General features: G+C 53.7%; 5 protein-coding genes across 5 annotated transcripts; 3 read left to right on the plus strand and 2 right to left on the minus strand.

The window, feature by feature from the left end:
- Positions 1-2635: 2635 nt before the first annotated feature.
- Positions 2636-7658, minus strand: QC763_511660 (uncharacterized protein). The gene is made up of 3 exons (XM_062913722.1): positions 6977-7658; positions 3911-6807; positions 2636-3858 (listed from the first exon to the last, which is right to left on the minus strand). Exons 1-3 carry the CDS (start codon positions 7195-7197, stop codon positions 2837-2839), a joined length of 4140 nt encoding a protein of 1379 aa, XP_062765041.1. The 5' UTR covers positions 7198-7658; the 3' UTR covers positions 2636-2836.
- Positions 7659-7780: 122 nt separating this feature from the next.
- QC763_511650 (uncharacterized protein) lies at positions 7781-8585 on the plus strand (the record flags this gene model as incomplete). The annotated part of the gene is made up of 3 exons (XM_062913721.1): positions 7781-8045; positions 8108-8417; positions 8476-8585. Exons 1-3 carry the CDS (start codon positions 7980-7982, stop codon positions 8583-8585), a joined length of 486 nt encoding a protein of 161 aa, XP_062765042.1. The 5' UTR covers positions 7781-7979.
- A 418-nt stretch (positions 8586-9003) lies between these two features.
- On the plus strand, positions 9004-13298 carry HST6 (ATP-dependent permease; the record flags this gene model as incomplete). The annotated part of the gene is made up of 3 exons (XM_062913720.1): positions 9004-9533; positions 9587-11128; positions 11240-13298. The coding sequence occupies 3 exons, from the start codon at positions 9004-9006 to the stop codon at positions 13296-13298; spliced, it is 4131 nt and encodes a 1376-aa protein (XP_062765043.1).
- Positions 13299-13604: 306 nt separating this feature from the next.
- Positions 13605-18388, minus strand: QC763_511630 (uncharacterized protein). Its single transcript, XM_062913719.1, has 4 exons — positions 14735-18388; positions 14027-14604; positions 13908-13957; positions 13605-13841 (listed from the first exon to the last, which is right to left on the minus strand). Exons 1-4 carry the CDS (start codon positions 14845-14847, stop codon positions 13782-13784), a joined length of 801 nt encoding a protein of 266 aa, XP_062765044.1. The 5' UTR covers positions 14848-18388; the 3' UTR covers positions 13605-13781.
- Positions 16801-17988, plus strand: GE2 (4-O-methyl-glucuronoyl methylesterase; the record flags this gene model as incomplete). Its single annotated transcript, XM_062913718.1, has 1 exon — positions 16801-17988. One exon carries the CDS (start codon positions 16801-16803, stop codon positions 17986-17988), a length of 1188 nt encoding a protein of 395 aa, XP_062765045.1.
- Positions 18389-18476: the final 88 nt, after the last annotated feature.

The raw sequence follows: 18476 nt of genomic DNA on the forward strand, positions 1-18476 counted from the left end.
GGTGGAGTTTAGACGCGAAATCACGCTTTGTCGTCACGCCTCCGTATTGGTTGTCCTCTTTGACAACCACATTCATCAATGCCATTTTTGTGCCGTGTGTCTCAACTGCAGCTACTTTTGGCCGGACAGCGCCGTGAAAAACTGGCCATATTCCTCCTCCTTCCATCGTAGTGACTCGAAAACTTTTTGCACTACGTTAACGAATGATGATAGAATGGCCAGCCCGGCCACTTTTCCTTATCATCGCCAGCAATCTTCCTTCGAGGGAATTATCTATCCCTTATCCGAGGCGTCGTTAGAGCCGGATCTGCGTGATCACGCGAGGCGCAAATTTTACCGCATTATCAGTTACTTCGAAGCTATAGAATCGAGAAGCGACCGGACCAGAAGTTATTACAACCGTCCCTTACTCGTCCGCCTCACTTATGACTATTCATGCTCAGAGAAATCACAAGATATTTTTCTCCGAGCTTTTTTTCAGTCCGTGGTGCTCCCAATAAACGGCGAAGATGACATTGATTTCAGTAATACGGAGCTGGAAACCGCCGTGGTTCGATCTGCAGAACATTTCTTCGACAACTTTTTCCTCCCTCATAAGACTCCTAGTAAAAGCCTCTACAAAAAAGACTCCGCAGCCTTCCCCAGTATACCATTCCGTCATTCGGCGAGCGCAAGGAAGAGAATTCCAAGACTTCGTCGGCACGCCAGAGCGAGTGTCAGAGCTTCGCGGTCAGTGCCTCATCCGCGACCGGCATCGTTGTGTCATAAGTCGTTGATTTGACCAAAGCGAAGCAATAAATCGTATGAGAAAAAGCGGCGATGATGCGAAGGATAACGATGGGAATTTGCCTGCAAGAAACCGGCTGTGAGGCCCAATGGAAAACAACCGCATCAGAGTATTTACATACAATTCCAACTGATGTTTTGCAGCATATGATATTCCTGATAGATTGACTGTCTACCTACGAGAGCTTCTCCGTTACACCCAACCCCTTTCGAATCGAAAACAGATGCAAGGAAACTGATTGCCAGCCAGTTCACTTCAGCCAGGGCGCATATCCTCCAAATCCTGCTTCCGAATGGTTGCAATCATGACTTCAATTTGCACACCCTTGGGTGCCTCTGTCGAAGCCGAAAAGTCACCAGCAGGTATCCAAACCCAAAGCAGCTTGTGGCGGTCTCGCACGGTGACAGCCTGCCCCTCAAGTACCGTGATTCTCAGCCGGCTGGATATCTGAGTTCATCGTGCAGTTTTCAGGGAAAACATTCGGAGTTGATCAAACCCGCGACATGATGCATATACCTGGATGAAATGGGTCAGGCACACTCGGACACAGGATGCATTCACCAACGTAAATGAAATTACTTCCTAGACGCAAAGTTCGCAATCGTCGTAACATAATGCCACTACTCCCCCTCCTTCTTCCCTTTTTTACCCTCCTTTCCCTCCTCCCTTCCCCCCTCCCCCCTCCTCCCCCTCCCCCTTCCTCCCCCTTCCACCCCTCTTAAACCCCTCCAACCACCTCCTGTGCTCCTCCAACCGAGCCTGACTCTCAGCAATAACCTTGTCCATATGTGCCACATTCTGGGTAAACTCCTCCTGTCCAGCACGATGTTGTCTGGCACGGACAAATCCACTTAATAGAATGGCAAAGGCTTCGGCTGTTTGATCCCCAATCCCTGCTGTGTCGTCGGGTGGCGTGTTAGTCCCGGCGTCATGATGTGAGGTGGGCTTGGGGGTGGTCTCGGGCGCGGTCTCGGGCGCGAGATGGGCGGTATGGGGCTCAGGATTGTTGACAGGGGAGGTTGTGGTTTTTTTGTCGGCCATCGTGTTGATGGGAAATGTTATGAGGAAAGTGCTTTGTTGATCTGTTGGCCCGAGGGAGTAAGTGAGTGCGTAAAGTTGAGGTTGGGAAGAATAGAAGGGTCGCTTTTATGGAGATCAAAAGACGAAACATTACACATCATACCCAAGAAGAAAGTCACTGTACACTCACAAGCCTAACAACTCTCCACCACACGACCATCATACAACATGTCAGAAGTGTTGATTTGATCCATCCTACAGGTATCAAACATCCCTTCCTCCAAACCCCCCACATAATCCGGGCACCTCACTGATCAGCCCGCAAAGGAACATCAAAAGGAACAAACAAAATCCTCTCCCCCTCCCCAGTATCACTAACATTCTTCTTGCCATCCCCATCCCTCTTCCTCTCCAACGGCTGCAAAATCGGCCTAATCCCAAGCCTAGTCCTCTTGCTTTTGTCCAGTACCACTTTGCGGTTTTCTCGTCGTGAGTAGATGTCCCTGACTGCCGCCTCGATCGCGGCCCGAGGGGGGGGCTGCGAGGGGGGATTCCTGATTGCGATGGAAGTGACTCGCTTTTTCAGCTTTGAGGGTTCTTTGGGGTTGGAAGGCTCGGGGTTAGTGGCCGTGGTTGTTGGCTGTTGAAGTTGCGACATGATGATTCGGGAATGTTGAGCGGTTTGTGTTGGTTTGATGGATATTTTCGTAGGCCTAAAATAGGTGATTGGTGTCAGTCTATGTAGGCAGCGTTTTTATGATAAAGCGGCAATGAGCTACAATAAGTACCTTTATCTATCCAACCATTGTAACAGTCAACTGCGCGTCAGTGGGTCTGGTCTGTCAAATGACATTCTGTCTCTTGACCTGACACGTAATGTGAATCACAGTACAGCGACGATGATATTGACTATGTTTTGTTCTCCAAAATGACATCTGCTCGGTTGACTGCATGTCACAGGTTGTATCTTCAGTCCTAAACACCCAAAGAAAATCATGCAATATACACAACAGCCCAATAAAACTCCAACTAATACCGATGCGTCTGAATCCCCCTTTTCCCAAAAAAGCCCTTCCTCAGCACATTGCTACTTGCCCTCTTCATCAACTTCCCAAAAGTCCCCTTTTGATCTTCAGACCCACCACCACTATGACTATCATGTTCTGAATTAATCTCACCAAGCTTGTTGCTCGATATTTTCTTCGTGATTGACTTGGCATGCCTCTTGATCAGAGTTCCCAAAGGAATCTTGGACGGCTTCCAAAAATGCCGTTTCCAGTGGTCATCCCCATCATCCTCCATGTGCTGAGCATCGGAATTTGGTGACGACTGTCGTAACTTATGCCGACCTTCATCATTCGACTCCTCCCCGAGATAGGTTATTTGTGAAAGGGGACTCGGCTTAGTAATAGACGGCGATACCGGTCCTGAGGCTGGCGCTACAGTCGACGTTGGGGTGGTGTTAAGGCCGGGCGACGAAGGTGCAGATAGCGGGGGCCGAATGCCTTTTGGTGTCCGGTTGAAGACTTTGGATAGAATGGTAGAAGTAAAGCGTTGGGGTGACTTGGCCGGTTTCATCACGACCTTCGTCAGATGTTCATCTGCGGGCAGCTTAACTATTGTCAAAACGCCACCCGGGGGGCCAGGTCGTACTTCCTCGTTCCATTGAAAGCCGTACTTGGTCTTTCCCGGGACCAGCTTCGATTCGGCGAGTTTGACCTCTGGTCGCAGTCTGCACCCGTAAGAGCCAACCCAGCAGCGCGGATCACGCGTGTGACGAGTGATCTGAAGCCTCCCGGACCGCGTCAGGGCTGACCTCTGACCAGGCGTAAAAGGGAAGGTGGCTGCGGTGCGATACTTGCGGTGTTTCTCAATTCGTGTCTTCCAGCCAGGGCCTCTGGGAATCTCGTCTTGTCCCCAAACGGCGTATATCAGCTCGTTCGCATAGCTCCGAGTGGTGCCCACTATGGTAAGACTGTCGATGTGGTGGCCTATCGTCTTCAGTGGGTCGAGGATGCAAAGATAGGCATCTGGATGATATGGTACAAATTCTTGAACGTGTTAGCAAGTGTGTAGAATTGCATTGGGAGCATAAAGGCTTACCCTCATCGTCGTTCTCTGTGGTCTCATCACTGGCGTGACTGGTGTCTGACCAACCCGATGATTCTTCCTCTGTCTCTGGCTCATCATGCCTGACTCTTCGTTCTGCCGACCCTTTCTTCCACTTCATTCCTTCCCGAAAGCCGTAATACCTGCGCACCATCAAACACAAATTCCCAATGTTGACTCCGTCGGCCCTGGTACACTGCAAGTCGGCAAATCTCAACACCAACTGGCGAACTCTCTGAAGTCCTCTCCATTGATCCACACCGACAGCAGTTGGATGAACATTCCCTCCCAACTTGGTGTAGTCAACCTCCAGCGTGATGTATCTCATCAGAGGAACGAAGGAGTCCATCAGAAGTGTCGCTGTTGGGCAATTCTTCTCCGCCACAAACGGGCTGTACACAACGTGAAATCTCCGAGCAAGGAAGAAGGCGGCGAGAAAGTCGACACGCATGTCGTAGCAGACTGACATGTAAGGGTAAAGCGGAGATATTGCAGACGCAAAGGAGTCCAAACATTCTGTAGTCCACAGCTTGCGACCATCCAGAGGATTCAGGGGCCATATTGGCTCATAGCAATGCGGAGGGTTCATGCGAACAGGCTTTGGATTGAGGTTTCCCGTATTGTGATCGTTGAGAATCATGTTGGTAATCTTGAAGCGGGCTCGATCGGGCAATAGGAAGTAAAGACACCGGTTTGATCTTGCTAGGCCTTTGAGCTGAGGATACCTTCCATTTTGGAGTCCTGTATGGTTTAATGTGTGTGTGCCATCGGGGTCACGGGAAGCTCTTTCCCTTCTCAGACGAAGAACTCCTTGCTGAAAGGACAGCTCTTTGTCAAAGATGAACTTATCCGCCGGGTTGTTGAGCGTTCTCTCCCACGTTACCTCGACAGTCCGATCCCAAGGAGGGTACTCGAGGGGAACAGGAGCCCGTTCCGGGGAGCGGAGAATTCTTACCGGAGGCGCATACCCAACGAATCTGGGCAGTTTCGGAGATTCTTGCTTCTGTATACGTGGCTCATTGCCACAAATGAAGAGTCCACCACTTGCAAATGGATGGAATGGGACAGCCGGTTTATCTGCTGCTTCAGTTCCCACATCATTGGCAGGGACTCGAACGGTCGGCGTGTCCGGAGGCGCTCGCAAATCTGATGGACTTTGACGCCCCTCTGAGCACGACGGCGACGTTTTGCCGGCGCTTGACTCTCCTTGCCGCGATTGGGACTCTTTTTCAACAGCCGGTGTGGGTATTGGTGGGGAGATAATGCGTGTTGTCGAAAGTCCTTGAATCTCAGCTGGGTGTTTAAGATTCACGTCCACACAGTGCGGTGAGGATATGCTCTGAAACAGTGCCTCGGTAAATAAAGCAGGACTGCCTGGGGGTTTCAGTGGACACTTTGGCGATGCTGGGGTCGGCGGGAGTGTTAACACAGTTGGAACTGCAGCTGGGGTTGTGGGGGGCCTGTTGGAGGCTGCCAAGGATGGTGGAGTCGGAGAAAGCTTCACAGAATCTCTCGAACCCCCTTGAGTTACCGAGGCGCATGACGAACACCTGCGTGAAGCAGAAGTAGAGGCTGAAACAAGCTTTGACGAAGCAGTTGAAGTTGCAGATACCGGGGTTGCGGGCAGACACGCATGTGCCGCGTGATTTCTTGATGGAATTTGCATCTGAAGCTGTTTGCCTTGGGTCCTTGTCAAACTTCGAGATTTTGCGCTCAAGAGTGGATAGTGAGACGAGCACCCACGGTCTGGATCCTTGGCTATTCTTGTGTCTTGACTTTCTTGGGCTGTAGAAAGCCTTCCAGAAGACGTGGCAGTCGTTTGACTGGCTGCCGAGTTGGCCAGGGTTCTCGTCGAAACAGAGTGCCCAGATACCCTTTCTGGCCTCAGTGTTACCTCATGAGTGGATGAACGCCTACTGGGTGTGGTCGGAGTTGGTAGTCTCTCGGATATCCCTCCAGGCGCTCCCCCAGGAGCAGTCACAGTTGTTTGCTTCGCCAACCTACCGCTTCCTTCTTGATTAACAAGCGTTTCAGTTGACGCAGTCCCCAATTGCCTCGAGGTTGCTTGGATTGTGGAAGGCCTTGATGACGATGTCCCTTGCTTATCTTTTGTTTTTACGGCATCCTGTACCGGAGATGATCTGGCTGGAATGGCGGATTGAGTCGCAGAAGCTCTGACGGGTTGACGGGGAGTAGGGGATCTGGTGGGAGGTAGAGTTCCGTTGGTTGGGTTGCCAACCGTGGAGGCAGAGCCAACCTCCCTTGTCTCGAGTTGGGCGGGGAGTCTTTTGGTCTTTGTGAGTGTCGGCGTGGGTGCAGGAGAAGGCGCCTTTGAGTCAGTTTGCCACGTGCGTGGCCCTGATGATGGCACAGCCAAAAGGCTAGCGGGGCGTGGTCGAGGTTCGGTCTTTAGTACTCCAGATGAAAGCAAAGCAATAGGGGAACCCAGAGCGACTGGTATTGCAGAAAGCGATTGTCTCCTCGTCTCAGTATTACTTGTTGCCCTAGGCGGGACAGGTGTTTTGCTTGATGGTGTTGCACCTCGTCCATGTTGTGTCGTGGAAGGTCTTGGTCCTATTGGCGTAGTTGAGCTCCGTGGCCCTGGCAGGGAATATGATGAAGAACTTGTGAGTCGGCTGTTGCTTTTGGATTGCTTGGGGCCAGTTGACGGCTTTGGACGTATCTTCACTCCCACCATTGACGGCATCGAAGACGGTTTACGTAACGATGAGGCAGACAAGGACCTGTGCCGCGCTGCTTGAGGACTGTGTGACTTCGAACCGCCAGGTAGAGCTGTATTTTCTCTTTTGGGCGTAGGGGGCTGGGTGGACGGTGGAGTTTGTGCGGTTTGGATTGTCTGCCTGGTGCCAGTGAATGTTGGCGCAGATAGCCTAAATATCGGCATGTTAAATTTGGACTTTCAGGCTTTCCGATATGGTATACATCGGGAAGGCTTGCGTCCATCAAGTACGCGGGTGGGACAAACAAGGGCGGGGATGGGCTTGTGGAGGCAACTGGGTAGCACAAGGCCAAAAGTGACAGAACAAGTGAAGTACTGACAACTCAGTTTGTTTCAGAGGTATCCGTGAGCGAGAGCCACCCAGGGCTAGAGGTGAGGATTTTCTGATGTTGCCCGTGGTGGCCGGGAGACCACCATCCTCGTTCTCGAGGACAGCTCCATCGTCAGGGGCCTCATAGTCATCATCCTCCAACAGGCGCGCAGTGCTCCTTGGTTGTCCGGCTACGGCTGTTGCGGGCTCCGGCGGTCGTTGTCTCTCCATTTGTATATAGATGGCTGTGTATTCGAGGTAGAGAAAGTTGGTGATGCTGCCGTGTTTGATGGCAGTGGATGCTCGGCGCAAGCCATTCCGATCCCGCCTTGGGTTTTCGCGACTAAGCTCCTCCTGACTTGTGCCACAAGAGCCGAACCCAATGAGCACGCATCATAGCTCATGGCCCCTTAAAGTTCCCCCACCGTGGGCAACGAAGCCCCAACGGCGATGTGGTGCTTAGGACACGGCTAACGGCGCCACACCAACAAGGCGAGCCTTTCAAAGCGGCGGGGCAGCCATCATATATCTGGGGAGTTAGAATGGATGAGACAAGCCCAGCTCAGGTATACGAAGAAATAGGGAGGTCGCTGCAAGAATTCTGCGACAGTTGCTGGCGTGAACGAGATGGAGATGTTGTGGCACACAGCGAGCAGCAAAGACAGTCTTGGCAGTCACTTATTGGAATTGGCTTGGCGGATGTCAAAAGCGGGTCCATGCCAAGACGGCAGGAAGTGTGAAGTGGTCTAGATAAGATAAGATCATGCCGGGGTTGTTATCGATAACAGCCTAACCCTGGCAACCCCGCGAAAAAACGTCAGTCACCCCGCCATAAGCTCTGGCGGCTGCTTGAAGCTTCTGGTGCTGTCTCGTGGCGCCCGCCCTTGGTATTTTTGCCTCCTACTTTTTGCGATAAAACATTTGCTGACGGCGCCTCCCATAATTGTGCTACTCTCTTGATAGCTGCACACATAAACCAACATTTACCTGAACCGCAAAGACCAACCATCACCATGTCTGTCGTCGGAGGCCCCGTTCCCAAGAACTTTGACGCTGAAAATGCGGACAACCTCGAGGATGTGCGACTTCCCTCTTCCTAGGTTACCTGCCCAGCGCTTCCATTGACACTATGATGCCGTAGATCGAGAAGCAGTTCGCCGTCAAGGCTGTCCAGCACATGGCCACCTACTGGTCCATCCTCGAGAAGGTCAAGGGCTCTACCCTGCGCCTGACCAAGATTGACGACGAGATCTACGAGCACCTCAAGACCGACTTCCCCGAGTTCGACCCCGCTGCCACCATTGATGAAGACGAGATGAAGAGCAAAACGGGCAAGGAGAGGTGGCGCAAGTTCCTGATGGCCTATGACAAGAGGGTCGATGACTACAACTTTGGCACCATGCTGCGCTCCAACCCCAAGGCCGAGTACACCGAGGAGGATACCATCTTCGGTATGTTTTGGCTGAAGGAACGGACCTCTCGAGAATTGATCACTAACACCTTAAACAGTACCAAGAATGCAATTTTACGCCATCGAGATTGCGCGAAACAAGCTTGGCCTGAATGACTGGATCTACGAGAAGGCGCAGCAGGAGAAGGCTGCTGGATCTAGCGCCTGATGATAATACTTTTTCTGAAGTTAGAAATGATACCTACCTCTTCACTGTTCTTCTCAAGTGAGATGATGTCCCCTGTGCCTGTACCCCGCTCTGGACCCTTGTGCGTGGCCCCCCACCATGCTTTGTACCCCTTAGTATTGTCCTCGACCACAACCCCTGAAGAGCACCACACCACAATACCAACATCGCACAAAGGCTTACAGCTTCACCACGCGTCCCATTATACTCAGGAACCAAGAGGCGGCAAATCATGGAAGCCACACAGACTTTTTGTCGGGAATCAGTTCCATGCCGAAATCCGACTTTGTTTTCCCATACTTTGTCGACGCACCCATCTCGATCAAGTGACAGCACTTGGTCTCATTCGTCTCGACCAATTCCATGATCCTCTCTTCCCGAGAGACTTATCACCATCGGCATGATTTCCTCGTCAATTCCTCAGTCCTCTTCCCTCAATGGGTACCCTGCTCCAACGACAGAGCGGGACGGCATCGCCATCAAAATGGAGGAGACACCAAGCGAACGAGAAAAGGCTGGGCCAGTCCCGACCACAAGATCGACATTCGCGACGCTACTCAGCTTCACCCGACCGAAACACATACCTCTCATTCTTCTCTCGTTTCTCACTGCTTCCTTCGTTGCGGCTGGCCGCACTGCTTATGCCATCATGCTTGGCAAGATCTTCGAAATTGTGTCGAAATGGGGTGCCGGCACCCTGACACCCAACGAGTTAGTTTCCCAGATCTCACAATGGTCCATCTACTTCGTCCTTCTTGGGCTGGGAGTATGGCTGTTTTCTTCGATTGACATTGCCCTGTGGGTGGTGTCTGGCGAATTGAGGGCCAGGACAACAAGAGAGATCATGTTTGGATCGTTATTGCGCAAGACGGCGGGGTGGTATGATCTCAGGGGCGAGGGTGTTTGGGCATTGCTTGTGCAGGTTCAGACGTAAGTCGCATGATTTGAGGTACTGAGCAGGAGCCAGACTGACAAAACGACAGGCAGACCCGAGAGCTTCAGCTGGCCACCTCCCAAACATTGGGCTTTTTGGTCTGCGATGTGCTGGTCTTTGTGGCCTGCTTCATCGTCGCTTTTTCCTTCTCCTGGAAACTCACGCTGGTGCTGCTCGCTACTGGCGTGCCATCGGCTGTGATACTCTGGGCCCTCGGCCGCTTGCTCGATCCCGCCATCGAAGGGCAGAAACGAGAATTAGCAGAGGCTGCCAAGCATGCCACCGCCGCAACCACATCCATCGATGTCGTCAAGGTTTACAATGCAGCCGATCAGGAAGCCTTTCAGTTCATCTCAGCCATCCGCCGGTCTGCCAAGTACTACTCTAGGCAGGTGCTTTGCAACTGCGGCCAGATGAGCTACATCAAGATGTGGATGATCATGCTGTTCGTGGTGGGCTTTTACTTTGCCGTTGTTCTCGTCGGGAGAGGTGATCTCACTCCGGGAAATGCACTCACGACCTTTTACGCTGCTTTGAGTGCTTTCAAGAGTATAGAGACTCTGGGGCCCGAGTGGCTGATATTGGCCAAGGGAATGCAGGCTGCGCAGCTGCTCAAGAATGTGGCCGGTGAGGAGGCAAATGAGGAGCTCGACAAGAATAACGGATGGAAGAAGCCTTCAAGCTGCACAGGCGACATCAAGATGACGAATGTCAGCTTTGCCTATCCCTCCAACCCAACCAAGACGGTGCTCGAGCCATCGACGTTTCACTTTCCCGAGGGAGAACTCACTTTTGTTGTGGGCAGGAGTGGTTCCGGGAAGAGTACGCTGGGAAATCTTCTGCTGAGATTCTATGAACCTACCGATGGCCGCATTACTGTCGACGGCCATGACGTTACGACACTTGATCTGGAATGGCTACGCCGCAATGTCACACTCATTCAGCAGTCAAGCATCCTGTTCAACGATAGCTTCGCCAAGAACATTGCGTTTGGTGCCACCGAGCCGGACAAGGTCCCCCCTGAAGCGATCCAGCATGCCTGCGGCATGGCGCTTCTCCAGTCCACCATCACAGGCATGCCTGATGGCATCAACACGCAACTCGGTTCTGGCGGCCACAACCTCAGCGGTGGACAAAAGCAACGGCTGGCACTTGCCAGAGCAAAGCTTCGTGATCCCCCTGTGCTCATCCTCGACGAAATCACCAGCGGCTTGGACCCCATCAGCAGAACCATGATCATGGAAGCTATCCGCATCTGGCGCAAGGACAGGACCACCATCATCATCACCCACGAGGTGGGACATATTGGAGATGACGACTTTGTCTATGTCATGGCCGATGGTCGAGTTGTCCAACAAGGTCCCAGCAAGGAGATTGCCGCCGAAGAAGATGGACTCTTTGGGTCTTTCCTCGCTTCGGCAGATGATGCCTGCTCTTCAAGAGGGTCCGCCTCAACCGACAGCGACGTTGATATTGTCTACGAGCTGTCTGATGATGAGCCAGTCCAGGAGGCCAGCTATGGGAAATTCCTCCGCGGGGCATTGATCGACAATCCTAGGATGCATTCGCTCGGTTTTTTCCCTCGCATGTCGTGGAAATCTGATCCTATTCAGCCTCCTCCTCCTCCTCCTCCTCCTCCTCCTCCTCCTCCTCCTCCTCCTCCTCCTCCTCCTCAGCAGCGTCGACGGTCCACTGCCGCTAGGCCCACTTCGCGCGTTTCGTTAAGGCCGCAAAGCATGCACATCGTCACGACAATGGGACGGGAAGTGCAGAGCAGCAGGATTCCGATTGCGAGACTGGAAGAGAAGCCGTCGGTGGCGGAGAGCTCGGCGTCGTTGGACTCGCTGGACAAGTTCTTTTTGGAACACTTGGCGAGCAAGAAGGATAGAAAGAAGGGACGGACGATTGAGGGTCATCGGTTACCTTCTATTGGGGCCATCTTGAAGACTGTTTGGCCTACGCTTGATAGGAGGGGGAGGTTACAGTTGATAGCTGGGTTGCTTTTGTGTCTGGTCATTGCGGCTGGCAACCCGGTTTTCTCCTTTATCTTTGCCAATCTCATTGGGGCGTTTTGGCTGCCTGAGGGGCTGGAGTCGGCGGGGAGCACGTGGGCGGGATACCTGGCGATTGTTGCGGTGGTTGATGCCAGTGCGACGTTTCTCGGGTACTTTTTCCTGGAGAAGGTTGCTCAGAAGTGGGTGAATGCGCTGAGGGCTGAGGCCATCAGACGGATCCTCAGCCAGCCCAAGTCTTGGTTCGACAAGGCGAATCATTCTCCTAACAGGATAACGCAATGCCTGGATCGGAACGCGGAAGAGATGAGGAAGTTGGTGGGCATGTTTCTGCCGATTGTGCTGACGGTTTCGTTGATGATTCTGACGTCGTTGGTTTGGGCGTTGATCATCAAGTGGGATCTTACTCTGGTGGCTTTGGCTGGTTTGCCTGTGGCTATTGCGGCTGCGAGGGGGAATGCGGCAATGAGCGACAAGTGGGAGTCGATTGCTAATGAGGCTGCTGCTGCGACGAGCGCCATCTTCAACGAGACGTTTGCCAACATCAAGGTTGTGCGGGCGCTGACTCTGGAGAGGTACTTTTCTGACAAGCACACCAAGTCTGCCCATTCGACGTATCTTTTGGGGTATAAGCGGGCTGGGTTTGTGGGCATCTTTTATGGCTTTTATCAGTCGATTGCTTTTTTCCTGACGGCGTTGGTGTTTTATTATGGGGCAAAGATTCTGAGCACCAATTCGACGACTGTTACGGATGTCATCAAGGTCATCAACCTCATTCTCTTCTCCCTAGGCACCTCGGTCATGGCGTTGAGCAACGTCCCTCAAATCGCTGCTTCAAAAGCCACCGCCACGCAGATCCTCTATTACGCCAACCTTCCCCACAACTCAAGCCACGAGGCCAAAGGAGACCGAAGAGTTGACTCCCCTCTTCCCGTGAAGATGACCAACCTCCGCTTCGCCTACCCTGGCTCCCCGAAGACGGAAGTCTTACGGAGCGTCAACCTCGAGATCCAACCGGGAACATGCACCGCAATCGTCGGCTCATCGGGCTGTGGAAAATCCACCATCGCGGCTTTACTTCTTGGGCTTTATGAACCACTAAACGACACCATCCCGTCTTACCACCGGCCCCCTCCCGCCGATGTTTCTCGCACCCCATCGTCATCAAAACGGTTCTCGAATATTGGCCCTAAACTCACGCTTTCCCCTCCCACGCTAATGTGGGAAACCACCATCACACCAAGCGTCTCTCCGCGGAACTCGATCCCGCTTTTCCCTGCCAGCCCACTGGATCAAAACCCTTTCTCTCCCCCACCCTTGACGTTTGCAGGGTGGGCTGCTTCGACCCTGGACACGGCAGCGCTGAGGGAGTTTATTTCCTATGTACCCCAAACTCCCATCTTGTTTCCCTATACGATCAGGGAAAATATCACGTATGGTCTACCTGACTCGTCGCCTTTGCTTACGGACGGAAATAATATCGAGACTGCCGCGCGGGAGGCGGGGATTCACGATTTTATCATCTCTCTTCCCCTGGGGTATGATACCTTGGTTGGGGAGGGTGGGCAGACGGTGAGCGGAGGACAGGCGCAGAGGTTGTGTATTGCGAGGGCGCTGGCGAGGAGGCCAAAGCTGTTGGTGTTGGATGAGCCGACCAGTGCGCTTGATGCGGAGGGGGCGCAGGGGGTGAGGGGGGTTGTTCAGGATTTGGTGGAGGGGGGGACAGGGAGATGGCGGTTGTGGTTGTGACGCATAGTAAGGAGATGATGAGGGTTGCGGGGGAGGTGGTGATGGTTGAGGGGGGGTTGTGGTTGAACGGGGGGTATGAGGAGTTGATCAGGAAGGGGGAAGTTTGCGAGCTTGGTTACGGGGGGGGTGTGGGAGCCGAGGAGGGGGAAGGGAAGGAGGGAAGAGGGGGGAGGAGGTGATGATGGGGGGTTGAGGACGAGGAGGGAGGAGGCATTGAGACGGTTGGAGGGGTTTAGTTTTCGGTGAGGGGGGCGGGGGGCGGGGAAGTTCTTTTTTTATGAGGTATATGGGTTATGGCGTTTATGAGGGAGGGTATGATGGGATCGAGACGCGGAAATGGTATATACGATAGATTGGTACACAGAATTTTCACACTTGGCTGCAGCTGGCTTTTTTCTTTGTCCATTTCCCAGATTGTTAAGCGCATGTTTGTGTAGTTCAGTGTCCTTGTCGGTTCATTGTTCACAACTCTTCCGCGACCGTTCAAACCTCCGAGTCCAAGCCAAGGCCCTCCCAGATCGGACCTCCGGGGATAACATATGTCTGCACAAAACGAATCAGTGTTTTCTGGCCAAGAAATCATCATCCCAACAACCAACTTGGACGCACCGTCGTATTGACATTCTCCTCGGAGTAAATGTCAACAAAAACACTCTCGTCTGCCCCCTCTGCTCGTCAGCTCAACCCTTTCCCTTTTTCCCTTCCCAATTCACAACTAGGTAACTCACCATCTTGATCATACGCCCCAGGGAAAACCTTCAGATACCCGCCCGGCACCTCCCCCTCCACCCCCTTCCCTTCCTTCCCCCCCGTCACCTCCAAGTGAGCACACTCGGGATAAAACTGAGGCCTGAACCCAACATGCAAACTGAGAATCTCATGTCTAATGATATACCTCCCACTGCCCAAACCCTCTGGCAGTCTCACCGGCCACAACCCCGGCTCCCCATCCCATCGCTGAAAACTCTTCTGATACCACGTTCCTAGCTCTAGTGTCCCATCCAATAAGCCTGCCTCCCATATCTTGAACCATTTCGCTTCGGTCAGGTTGACAGCGTTGCAGTTGTCGTCGGGGCAGCGGGTGAGCCAGGCGGTCATGGGGCCGACGGGGTGAAGCCAGTAGTAGTACACCGCCGTGATGACCTCGCCCGCGCTGATCGGGATGGAGGACGGGGGGGGCGTGCCGGGGTCGTTGCATGCTAGGAAGGGGGAGGTGGGACTGAAGAGGGGGTCGATGGTGATCCATTGGCGCTGGGTGAGCCAGGGTTTGTTGAGCTGTTCTTCTGGTGGGGTCGAGGGGTCGTATCTGCCTTCTCAGTCAGTGTCTTGAGTTGCAAGACAGGGAAAAAGTGGATTCATCGCTAGAGGTTGCAGGTGTCTTGGTGGTGGTAGAGGTCGAGCAGAAGAAAAAGGAATGCCGTCACATCCGTCCCTACCCTCGATACCAAGTCTCGCCAACCGTGTAGTTGGACAGTCCCCCGTGTGCAGACGCCGGCCCCGGGAGGAGGGCAGCAGCCAAGAATGCCGCCAAGATCAGCGGTACCATCATCACGACTTCCCACCAAAGTCAGGTTTTGGGGTCCGTAGGAGAGGAAAAGGCTGGGCACAGTGGGCAGGTATGCTTGGGCAACGGAGGGTGTATATCAAGTCCGAGGAGGCTCTTTCGTTGTGGAAAACTAGCCCACTCTCACCTCTTCTGCAAATTTACATGGCTGTATATTTTCCACTTTCGCAAACCAGCTCCAGTTGGAGAATCCCCTTCCCAGCAGATCGGGAATGGCCAAAATCTCATGGAACAACTCACGACCCGTTCGCCATCAGACGAAAACTCGGTCGTCCCGGACGAGATGAGCTGCGCGCTCAGGGATGGACTGGTCTTCCCTAAAGAGATTCAGGAGTGATCTCAGGCACGTTCCCCGCACATAATCTAGATAAATAGACCTTGTGACGAAGACACGGCGTTGTCCATATGGCGGCTATATTTGACCGCCACTGCCCACCCGGTCTCTGGGTAAGTGGCGGCAATATCAACAACCAGCACCTGCAATTTTGACAAAATGTGCAATAATCATGAGTGCAAAATTGGTATCACGATCTCTGCTGATTGCCTCGTTGATTCGATAAAATGGGCCGCAAAACAAGGATGCGATCGAAAGGTTCAAGAACCAAACGCCAAGCCCAAGGTAGGTAAGGCGTATCGATGGTGGCGAGTAAGTGATCCCATGTGGCACTCATGTGGCAGTCGTGTGGCCGCCGTGTGGCATTCATGTGGCATTGAAGGACCTTGCCAGCATGCCCTGCAACATGTCGGCAGTCTTAGAGAGCTCAATCAATTGGTCTGGGGTACATGGGGTGCCCCGAATTCTCCGGCGTGGGGCACCATCGACTTTTGCCGCGAACCCCAACGTCACTGCGAGATCTGTCAAGCTGGCTTGGCGGACATATGGCCCACTGGAGCCTGAGTACCCGTGACGATCGGGGAGCCAAGCTAGTGACAGCCGTTCTGGAACGCTCAGGTTGAGTTGGGATGTTGGTAGGTCTTGTCAGGGGCAGACCGGTATTGCTGTATTAGGTACCACCATCGACGCAGCGTCGTCTTCCACTTGGTAGACGATCAGTGGACCGATGTTCTCCAGATCCAACAACTTTAGAAACCTCAACGATTCGGCCAAGACAAGATGGAAACGAAACAAACACAACAATAAAAGAGATGATAAATCCTGCCCCAAGCCCGTCTCGTCAATCCCACAATCGGGACTGGCTCAGCCGTGGCTGCATTCGGAAGCATCCCGTCGGCCGGTGCCAATCGGCGGTCGAAGTAGAGGCCGAGGGTCAACGAGAAGGTGTGTGTTTGATCTGCGATGCGCCGGCAAATATCCATATTACCCCCAATCAGTCCCCAATCTCGTCGAGAATTCACACGGGCTTGGGAACACGTGCAGCCTCCGCCATCATCCAAAGTGCCAAGACAGGGTAACAACAGACAACCGTCTTTGTTTTGCCTTCTGCCGCCGCCGCACGCATTTGACCCCTGTTGACAGGAGACAACCACATTGAATTCACCCTGCCAACCAACCAAATGTCAACCATCGCCATCGATCTGGGTGGGGTACAGCGTCCGTTCCCGGGGGAAGGAGGACAAGCAAGGCTGCACCGTCTTCTTCGCCACGCTTGAGGAATCTGAGAAGCGGATTGGAGGAATTATTCTTGTAGGGGTTGACCAAGATTCAATATCAGCTCGACCCATGATTGATTGCAGCCGGCAAGGCCGCAGGGAAGCAAGCGTCCGGAGAATATTGCAGATGACGCCGCGCCAGGCACAGCTCCCGCATCCCTTTTTGCCCCCTACCACCGAACCGGGATGGGGCTCTTGAGGGGAGGCCGAGCGAGTAGCTGAGTCCATATAAGGATCAGAAGTCGTCAAACGACTTGCCATGGGAAGGGGTAACCAACTCTTTGTGTTCATCTCTTGACAGCACGTCTCCTCGCAAGAATCGTCATCATGGTCCATCTCGCTTCCGCCCTTCTCGTGGCCAGCGCGGCCTTTGCCGTTGCCGCTCCCGCCAACGAGATCTTTGAGCGTCAGACCTGCTCCGTCCAGGCCAACTACCCGACCCAGAACAATTCCAAGCTCCCCGATCCGTTCACCAGCGCCAGCGGGCAAAAGATCACCACCAAGGCCGACTTTGAGTGCCGCCAGGAGGAGATCAGCAAGATCATGCAGCAGTATGAGTTCGGTGTCTACCCACCACCCCCCGACAGCGTCACCGGTACCATGAGCGGAAACAACATCCAGGTCCGCGTGACTGTCGGCAGCAAGAGCATCACCTTCAGCGCCGGCATCCGCAAGCCATCCGGCAGCGGTCCTTTCCCCGCCATCATCGGTGTCGGTGGCGCCTCCATCCCCATCCCCAGCAACGTTGCCACCATCACCTTTGGCAACGACGCCTTCGGTGCCCAGTCCGGTATGGGTTCTCGCGGCCGCGGTCAGTTCTACGACCTCTTCGGCAGCAGCCACTCGGCTGGTTCCCTTACCGCTTGGGCTTGGGGTATTGACCGGTTGATCGATGCTCTGGAGAAGACCCCTGCTGCGGGTATCGACACCACACGTCTCGGCGTGACCGGCTGCTCCCGCAACGGCAAGGGTGCCTTTGTTGCCGGCGCCTTCGTCAAGCGTATCGCCCTCACCATCCCCCAGGAGTCCGGTGCCGGTGGTGCGGCCTGCTGGCGCATCTCTGACCAGCAAAAGTCGTCTGGCGCCAACATCCAGACTGCCAGTCAAATCATTGGCGAGCAGCCCTGGTTCTCCAAAAACTTTGACGCGCACGTCCGCTCCATCACCAACATCCCGCAGGATCACCACTTCCTTGCGGCCATGATCGTGCCCCGTGGTCTCGCCGTGTTTGAGAACAACATCGACTGGCTCGGCCCCGTCTCCACCACCGGCTGCATGCGTGCTGGTCGCCAAATCTACAAGGCTTACGGCGTGCCCAACAACATGGGCTTCTCGCTCATCGGTGGCCACAACCACTGCCAGTTCCCCAGCGGACAGAACTCGGAGCTCAACCAGTACATCAACTACTTCCTGCTCAAGAGCGGCACCGCCCCCGGCTCGGTGGAGCGCAGCACTTCCAACGCCAACACTGATGCTTGGTACCCATGGGCCGCCAGCGCTCCCACCCTTTCCTGAGCGGTTGCAGGAGTGTGAAGATGTTTGGGTCAGGGGTCGAAAAGGTGTGGTTCTTGTCGATAGCAAAGCTCGTTTGAGGGCTGGGAGGAGGACTGGGCATGTAAATATGGGAAAATATATGACGGGTTTTCTGGAGCTTATCTTTGTGCCCCGAAACAGAACGGTGCCTGGTGATGTGTCGAGAGCTGCCCCAAAAGAATCCTGTTGTGGTGAACCACAACGGTGATGCTTTGCCGAGAACTCGATGATAAGAGTGGTCCGGATACCAGCTTCGTGCTTCCCGGTGCTGGGTGAGCGATGTCGTAAGTAGGTTGCAGACCGAGAAAGATCAGGGGTAAGGCCTCGAGGATCAATGGACAATGAGACCAATTAAGGAGAAGAGATCCCCTGTGATGTGCCGTATCTATTGGTCTTCCTGACTGTGAGAAAGTGTGGTTGGAGGACACGGGGAGATGTGGTTTGTCATCTGCAGTGGAACAGAGCTCAGG

Source organism: Podospora pseudopauciseta (genome assembly GCF_035222475.1).
Source record: "Podospora pseudopauciseta strain CBS 411.78 chromosome 5 map unlocalized CBS411.78m_5, whole genome shotgun sequence".
Lineage (NCBI taxonomy): Eukaryota > Fungi > Ascomycota > Sordariomycetes > Sordariales > Podosporaceae > Podospora > Podospora pseudopauciseta.